General features: G+C 58.1%; 1 protein-coding gene and 1 pseudogene across 1 annotated transcript; both read right to left on the bottom strand.

Moving 5' to 3' along the window:
* Positions 1–564: 564 nt before the first annotated feature.
* LOC125535092 lies at positions 565–1791 on the bottom strand (annotated as a pseudogene).
* Positions 1792–2378: 587 nt separating this feature from the next.
* LOC125541079 (benzyl alcohol O-benzoyltransferase-like) lies at positions 2379–4106 on the bottom strand. Its single transcript, XM_048704563.1, has one exon. It carries the CDS (start codon positions 4104–4106, stop codon positions 2637–2639), a length of 1470 nt encoding a protein of 489 aa, XP_048560520.1. The 3' UTR covers positions 2379–2636.
* Positions 4107–9282: the final 5176 nt, after the last annotated feature.

The following is a 9282-nucleotide window of genomic DNA, read 5'->3' as shown; positions in this document are numbered from 1 at the left end:
TCACCCCTCGCCGTCAAGCCGGAGGAGGAGGAGGTTCCGTACCAGGTGGCGCCAGCGGCGGCCATGGAAACCTTCATCGAGGAGGAGCGGCGCAAGGCAGAGGCGGACTACCAGGCGAGGCTAGCAGATGCCCTTGTGCCCTCTCTGCGGCCGATGACTGTGTGGTGCCACCATCGCCGCCGAGGCTCACTACTCTGACGCCGATGCAGGAGCCCACTGAGCGCTACGTCTGGACAAGTGAGCTGCGCGAGTGGGTTCCCCCCCCCCCAATCTGGCTCGACGCGACGCCGGTGCAAGAGGACGCGTTCCTCGAGCATTGGAGCCAGCGCGCGCTGACGGAGGAGTGCACCGATGGCGAGCGGTTCATGCAGAGGGAGTGCGAGGAGAAGGAGCGTCGCCAGAAGAAGGAGGAGGAGCGTCGGGCACACGCCAGAGCAGCCCAGCTGGCGGTGTAGCCGGCGCAGCAGGGCGATGTGGCCCGGGCCTGGGAGGTGGTATTCCCGTGGGCTGGCCCGGCGCCGCAGCTGGTCGACCTCATGGGCGTTCTTCGAACGACGAGGATGCCTAGGGCATTGTGCGCGGTGGCGTGCCCCACCTGAAATCCACCATATCATCCCCCGTAGGTCATGTTCGAGATGAGGTACATCTGGGGCTTGGGGAACGGCGACCTCCTACGCATTGGGAACGTACCCTTCCTGCTTCACCCATGCCTTGGCCTCCAGCATCAGTCGCAGTGCCTCGCCGAGGGGCCTCCGGCACAGCTACTCGGCGGCGCGCACGCCGGCGCCAACGCGAACGAGCTGCCGTAGCAGCCCCTCGGCAGGGGCTGGTGGCTCTTGATCCTGACCCGGACGTTCACGAACATGTGCAGGTAGACCAGCTCATCCGGGCCGTACTGCAGCACGATGGCGTGGTAGCGCCACATGAAGGCGCCGATCAGGTCAAACCATGATGCAGCGGTGCGCAGCGCCTGGTACCAGAGCGCCTCCACCTCGCGGGGCTCGAAGAAGAAGGTGTGCTGCGAGAAGGTGTCGGGGGAGGAGACCACATCCTTCCTAGGGTCAGGGAGAGGCGCGTACTCCACGTGGTCGTGCGCGATAACTGGCGGCCAGCTGGCCATGAGGAGCTCGTGCTGTCACACCAGTCGGACAGTCGGCGCACCCGGCACGCTACGGGTGAATTCCGTCAGCGTCATTAGGAACTGCACGATCCCCGGGTCGTCAGCGATGCAGTGGCATCCAGCCACGTCACCTGAACAAAGAGCAAAGGGCGGTCGACAACAACGGCAGTCGCACTCTCCTGCTCGGGCAGCAGCTTATCATAACATGGCACTGGCGGCGCCAGCGAGTCTCCAAAGTCATCCATCCGGGCGTCGGTGTCCTCCTCGACGAACACGACCCCCTCGCCCATGCACTCGACCAAGAGCTTCCTCGTCGGCTGGAGCTCCCGGAACTGGCTGGCGAGAGGGTAGTAGTGCACCAGCGTCTCCGAGATCGCCGACTTGATGACCTTCGCTGGGTCAATGCCGGAGCTGGAGGCGTCTCTGCAGTAGAAGGAAGCGCTGGAGCGATAGAAGCGGAGGGCCTCCTGGTCGTCGATGTCGGAAAGCACCTTGAACTCGCAGGGCGTGGGCCTCGCCGGCACCAGGAGCTCGTTGCTCGCCCCGCCGGACGGATAAGGTCGTTAGTGCCCGTGTCACAGACATCTCTGCCTGCCTAGAAACTTCAGGTGATGGTACTTTGCAACTGCTTCAGCGAATTGGTTTTGGTGCCTAGGCCTTTCACAACCCATGCAATTTACCCGGCCCGACTACCTAGGAAATAAGGGTTCATATCAATTTCTATATGTGTGTGAAACTATATGTATAGTAAGCTGGATGAAGAATGGATGGAATATGCTGGACCGAGTATGGATGGACTGATATATAAGCTAGCTAAAAAAGGACCCTGAATTTCTTGAGGATTGCTACATGAGGAAAAGAGAAGAGAAGACCTGACTACTCATGGAAAAGAGAAGACCCGGCTTACTCCATATTATGAAACTTCACGCCTTAAATCTCCTCGATTAATGAATAAAAAATAGCAAAATAGAATTAACTCCGGTTGTACTATATCGATGACTTGTATATGAAAAAAAGAAGAACCGCCTCACTTTCATATTCTGAAACCTCATATCTTGAAATCCCCTCAAATGAATGAAAAAAGTAGATTAAATAATTCGCTGGCCTTTTCCAACTTCATACCTTAAATCCCCTCAAGCAATGAATGGAAAAATAGATTATTGATTACTTCATGTTTGGCGAAACTCAGAACCTAATTATTTCTTATCGACATGTTCGCATGGTTATGCTTACATATATAATTCTCACTAAATTCAAATGCACACTATTTATTCTCTTGTTGCAACGTACATGCATGTGTGCTAGTTATTATAGATAAAAACACACGACTGACGAGGAAAAAACCCATTTACAAGTATATATCAAAGAAAGCCAGACAACATATACCGCGGTGGAAACAATCCACAAGAGATGCATTACTAGCGCCACGACCTGGCTGTCTAGCACAAGCACAACAGTGGCCGAACTTGGTGCTTTTTTGATGTTGTGTACGCAGAAGCCTACCACCACAGCGCTTCTACAGCTTTGCGAGAGTGTGACCAGAAACCAAGGCTGACTTGTTCTTGTCCGCATCAGGTTCACTGACAGTCCCACCGCTGACCGTAATGAGCCCCTTGCTCACCTCCACCTTCAGCCGCTCCAGCGCCAGCACCGGCAACCTCGTCGGCACGTTGACGCCTGCCTCACCGGCCTCGTTCCTCCCCTCCAGATGGAACGTGGCCAGAATGATCGTCGCCGGGCCTCCGTACACCGGCGTGCCCCACCCGAAGTCCACCGCCATCATCCCCCCCTGGGTCATGTCCGAGATGAGGTACGTCCGGGCCTTGGGGAACGCCGGCCTCCTGTGCGCCGCGTTGAAGCCGGCCACCGACTGCACGTACCCTTCCTGCTCCGCCCGCGCCTTGGCCTCCAGCAGCAGCCGCAGCGCCTCGCCGAGGGGCCTCCGGCACAGCTGCCCGGCGGGCGCGCACGCGGAGGCGAACGCGAACGAGTTGCCGTAGTAGCCCCTCGGCAGGCGGTGGCGGCTCCTGTTCCTGACCCGGCCGTTCACGAACATGTGCAGGCGGACCAGCTCGTCCGGGCCGTACTGCAGCGCAGCGGCGCGGCACCGCCACATGAAGGCGCCGATCAGGTCGAACCGCGACGCGGCGGAGCGCAGCTCTGCCGGGGCCTGGGACCGGAGCGCCTCGATCTCGCGGGGCCCGAAGAAGAACGTGTGCTGCGAGAAGATGTCCGAGGAGGAGACCACGTCCTTTCCGAGGTCGGGGAGAGGCGCGTACTCCACGTGGTCGTGCGCAATGGCCGGCGGCCAGCTAGCCGTGAGGAGCTCGCGCTGCCACACCGGACGCACGGTCGGCGCGCCCGGCACGCCGCGGGTGAACTCCGTCAGCGCCGTCAGGAACTGCACGATCCCCGGGCCGTCGGCGATGCAGTGGCATATCTGGAACCCGAAGACGAAGCCGCCGCACGTCAGCCGCGTCACCTGAGCAAAGAGCAAAGGCCGGTCGACGACAACGGCGGTCGCGCTCTCCTGCTCGGGCAACAGCTCATCGTAACACGGCACCGGCGGCGCCACTGAGTCTCCAAAGTCTTCCATCCGGACGTTGGCGTCCGCCTCGACGAACACGACGCCCTCGCCCGTGCACTCGACCACGAGCTTCCTCGTCGGCTGGAGCTCCCGGAACCGGCCGGCGAGAGGGTAGTAGTGCACGAGCGCCTCCGAGATAGCCGACTTGATGGCCTTCGCCGGGTCAATGCCGGACTTGGAGGCGTCGCCGCGGTAGAAGAAAGCGCCGGAGCGGTAGAAGCGGAGGACCTCCTGGTCGTCGATGTCGGAGAGCACCTTGAACTCGTAGGGCGTGGGCCTCGCCGGCGCCACGAGCTCGCGCTCGCCCCGCCGGACGGACAAGGTCGTCAGTGTCCGTGCCACAGACATTTTTTGGGAAAGAAACTTCAGGTGCTTGAGCGAATTGGTTTGGCGATGCATGGTTCCATATTATATAGGCAGGCGCGGCGATGCGGGCGAGCGGAGAAACATTTTTCAACGATGAGTTTGAGACTGAGATTACATTGGGTAGTTCTTCACAGAAAAACTGTCAATCAGGACACAGGCTGTATGTGTAGCTAGGTAGGGCGATCTAACCCATGCTCAACATGCATTGGTGCACAGGGTATTTCCGTGGCAATTCGTATCCGAATCTAGCATCTTTCCGAAAGCTGAGTTTCAGAATAATATTTCCGTTGCGTAGTAGGAGTACTATATATGTACTGCGCGTTCAGCTGGCATGTCGGATTCTCCGAGCCATGTAAATATGGTTCTGGTTTTCTAATGCAAGTATACGTCTTTGATCACGTATCTATCTAGGAGCATATACTCATCTTATTCATCCACATAGGCTACATTTTCCACACCGTTAATGTTGATTTCTCACATACAAGACTTTCCATTAGTAGTACATCTAACACAATCACATGCACCAGGTGAGGATACGGAACCACCAATCACCACATACACATAACACAAACAGACATGAATGTGTGGCAATCCAATTCGGCACTCGAGCTCACATGGTACTGCTGCTCCTACTAAATTAGAGATTGTACAAGAGAAAAAGAAAAAGAATCACTACATTCTACCGCTCTAAAATGTATTCTTTGTAAAAAAATATCAAACATTAATTTTAGGAGGATAGTGCAAATGACGTTTGAAAATGGAACTAAAGTGTATAAGCAATGTAATTTACATGGGCCGTAGATTGAAAATAAAACGGAGCAAAAATACATGAGAGCAAACCAAATATACGTGGGAACTGAACTGCCGTCGATGGATTTTTTTTGGTAGCTTGGCTGCATGTTGCTTCAGATTTGGTATTACCCCCATCTCTCTCTCTCTCAGTTTGTGTGTGTGGGGGGGGGGGGCGCGAAGCAGTCGATCTCTAATTGCCGACTGCGGACCCATCGCCCCAATGGCCGTCGCATCAGTTCTGTTAGTTAGGAAGAATGAGATTGCACGAATCGATAATCATTGATTGTGTGCATGGTGCACATGTATAGGTACAGGGTGGACCAGCCTCTACTTGTCTCCCAAGATGTACAAATATACGAGGGAAGAGAGAGATACAACGGTATAAATACAGACCCAAGTCCTATACATATGCAGTGTACAACATACGCTCAACACCCCCCCCCCCCCCCCCCCCCCCCCGCGCAGTCGAAGCGTCGCCGGAGACACAGAGACTGGACCAAAACTCCTCGAAGACTGGGGTCGGTAGTCCCTTAGTCATGACATCGGCAAACTGCTGAGTGGTAGGAACGTGCAGAACACGAACCTTCCCGAGAGCCACCTGCTCGCGAACGAAGTGAATGTCGAGCTCAATATGCTTCGTACGGCGATGATGGACGGGGTTGGCGGAGAGGTAGACGGCGGAGACGTTGTCACAGTAGACGATCGTGGCCTTGGGGACCACACAAAGCAACTCCTGGAGAAGCTGATGGAGCCAAGAGCACTTAGCAACGGCGTTAGCCACTGCCCGATACTCCGCCTCGGCACTCGAGCGAGAGACCATGGGCTGCCGCTTGGACGACCACGATATCAGCGAGGGCCCGAGGTAGACACTAGCCTGACGTAGAGCGACGTGTGTCCGGGCAGCCAGCCCATTCAGCGTCGGAGTAGGCGACCATGTTGATGGAGGAGGAAGCCGCCAGGGAGAGTCCCATGGTCATAGTGTCGCGTATATACCGAAGAATACGCTTCACCAGAGTCCAATGAGAATCACATGGGGAGTGCATGTGAAGGCACACCTGCTGGACTGCATACTCCAAGTCAGGCCGAGTGAGGGTGGGATACTACAGAGCGCCGACGATGGAGCGGTAGGACGCTGCATCTGGCACAGGGGAACCCTCCAAAGCAGAAACCTTCGCCTTGGTGTCAACAGGTGTGGACGCGGTTTTGCAATTAAGCATACCAGCGCGCTCGAGAAGCTCATGAGCGTACTTCTGCTGATGCAGAAAGAACCCATCGGCACGGCTAATGACCTCAATGCCAAGGAAGTAGTGCAGTGCTCCAAGATCCTTGAGGGCAAACTCATCGCGAAGACGAGCTGTGAGCTGCTGAAGAAGCCCAGACGAGGATGCCGTCAGGATAATGTCCTCCACATAGAGCAGCAGGTACGCAATGGCAGTGCCCTGATGATAGACGAACAGAGACGCGTCGGAGCGGGTTGTGTGAAACCCAAGCTCCTGTAGGAACCCGGCCATACGCTGGTACCACGCCCTGGGGGCCTGCTTCAGTCCATAGAGGGACCGAGAGAGCAGGCAGACATGGTCGGGGTGCTCAGCGTCGACGAAGCTAGTCGGCTGCTCGCAGAAGACCCGTTCCGTGAGGTGGCCGTGCAGAAACGCGTTGGAGACATCCAACTAATGCACTGGCCAGTCACGAGAAACCGCCAGCTGAAGCACCGTACGAGTCGTGCCCGGTTTAGCGAAGGTGCCGGTTAAGTCCACGCCGGCGCGCTGGCGGAAACCGCGCACCATCCAATGAGCCTTGTAGCGCTCGAGAGAACCGTCGGGGTTGGTCTTGTGACGAAACACCCATTTGCCACTGATGACGTTGGCGTGAGGGGGTCGCGACACATGATGCCACGTGCGGTTGCGCTGCAATGCATCAAACTCCTCGCGCATCGCGGCAAGCCAATGTGGATCACGAAGGGCGGCGCGTGCAGACGAGGCGATGGGCAACGGTGGAGAGGATGATGTCGACACTGCGCACGCGTACTCATCAGCACCGTAGCGCGTGCTAAGGCGGTAGATACCGGCGCGGGACCACGTCACCATGCCAGCGGGAGGCGGGTCGGTTGCGGTAGGAGCGACGGACGGAGGTGATGAAGAGTTCGCCGCCCCCGGCATCGTAGCGGGACCAGGGCCGGCCGAAGCTGTGGGGGACAGCCGGGGTGGTGGAGCAGGCCGGGGCGGCACCAGCCGTGCCACTCGGCAGAGTGGGAGCCTAAGGGCCACTCGGGGCCATGCATGGTCGCGCCGGGGCCGAGGCCGAGGGACCGGCTGCCGGGGCCGCGGGGGCCGCAACAGAGGGGCCAGCCGCGGGAGGGCGCGCCGAGGCCGCACCAGGAGGAGCCAGCGGGAGCCGCGCCAGGGCCAGGAGGGGTCGCGCCGGGGGCTGCACCGGGTCCGCATCCGAGACACCATCATGGGGCGCCGAGTCCTCTACAAAAGGCGGTACCCGGTAAAAGGGAAAAACCCGCTCATCAAAGTACAGGTGTCGGGAGGTATACACGCGGTGGGAGACGGGGTCGTAGCACCGGTAACCTTTGGTGTTAGGGGGGTAGCCTAGTAAGATACAAGCTACGGAGCGAGGAGCGAGTTTGTGTGGTGTAGTGGAGGCAGTGCTAGGATAACACAAACAACTGAAGATGCAGAGACCATCATAGGATGGAGGGGAACCGAAGAGAAGTTGGTGTGGGGTGTAGTTCCAGCAAGGATGACAAGGCCTAATGTTAACTAGGAGAGTGGCGGTGGCGAGTGCATCGGGCCAGAACCGAGGGGGCACATTAGAGTGGAACAACAACGTGCGGACGCAGTCGTTAAGAGTGCGGAGGATCCGCTCGGCGTGGCCGTTCTGCTGGGATGTGTACGGGCATGTGAGATGAAAGGTAGTGCCGTGAGATGCGAGAAGGTGACGGGTGGCAGCATTGTCAAACTTTTTTCCGTTGTCAGTCTGGAGGGCGAGAATAGGGGGCTCGAACTGGGTGGTGATGTGGGAGTAAAAGGTCGTGAGAGTGGCGAGAACATCGGATTTGCGACGGAGCGGAAACGTCCACGCAAAATGAGAGAAATCATCAAGTAAAATAAGATAATATAAGAAGCCCGTGTTGCTCGCAACGGAAGATGTCCAAACATCACTGTGGATTAACTGAAACGGAAAAGAAGAAATAATGTTTGACTCGCTAAACGGTCGACGAACATGTTTACCGAGACGGCAAGCATGACAAGTGTGCTCGTCGAATTTATTACATGAAAATGAAAAACTCTTGAGAATCTGGCGAAGGACGGTGGAGTTGGGGTGACCCAAGCGTGCATGCCAAAGGTCGACACCGGCGGAGAGGGCGACTGGAGAGGCAGTGGCGATGGCGGTGGAGGCAGAATGCACCGGGTATAGGTCATCGGTGTTGTCACATTGGTGGAGCACCATCCGTGTACGGGCGTCCTTCACAGAGAAACCAAGACCATCAAATTCAACAGTGAGAGGATTGTCACGTGCAAGACGATGAACGGAGACAAGGTTTTTAACTAGGTTAGGTGAGACAAGAACATTAGTCATGTTAATAGGCATAGAATTAGACGAAAAGAAACTGTGACCGACATGAGTAATGGGTACGGAGGAACCATCACCGAAGGTGATGCGGTTTGAGGTGGTGGCCGGGAAGGAAGAGGCAAGGTTACCGGGGTGCGACGTCATGTGGGCGGTAGCCCCCGTGTCCATGTACCAATCACCGCCACCTCCGTAGTTGGAGGGAGACGGCGCCGAGTTCAGCGCAGCGAGCAGAGCGAGATCCCAAGGGGCCGGAGGGAGCTGAGCCGGCACGAGCAGCAGTGCGTAGCCGAAGGAGGCGGGCACCGGAAGGGGCGCGTAGCCGCCTGGGGCATAGCCGCCTGGTGCGTAGCCCCCTGGGGCGTAGCCGCCTGGTGCGTAGCCGCCCCCACCCGCCTGGTGAGGTGCGGCGGCGAGGTGCGCCTAAGGCCCCGCCGAGTGCGGCCCGAGGATGCCCGGAGCCCGTGGGACCGACATGTGGTAAGCGTGGACCACGCCGGTCCACGGGACAGGGCCGACGGCCCAGGGCGGGGAGGGCTGATGGTGGCATGGAGCCCCCCCCCCCCCCCCCCCCCCCCCCCCGGCTGTTGCTGCTGCTGTTGGGGGCGACCTCCACCCCCGCCCCCACGACGCCAGTTGCGGCGACCGCCGCCCCCGCCTTGCTGCTGTTGCGGAGGAGCGGGTGGAGCAGGCGGGAGGGGAAAGTATCCCGTGGTGCCGGCGAATGTGGTTGGGGCGGGGCGGGCTGCGGCGGCCCGTGAGATGTCCCGGCGGCGAGGGCGGTGTGATGAACACGGGCCTTAACCTTCTTCATTCGGCGTTCCTCCAAGCGTAAATA

The sequence above is a fragment of the Triticum urartu genome, chromosome 2 (assembly GCF_003073215.2).
Source record: "Triticum urartu cultivar G1812 chromosome 2, Tu2.1, whole genome shotgun sequence".
Taxonomy (NCBI): domain Eukaryota; kingdom Viridiplantae; phylum Streptophyta; class Magnoliopsida; order Poales; family Poaceae; genus Triticum; species Triticum urartu.
This window is presented reverse-complemented; position numbering and strand designations above follow the sequence as displayed.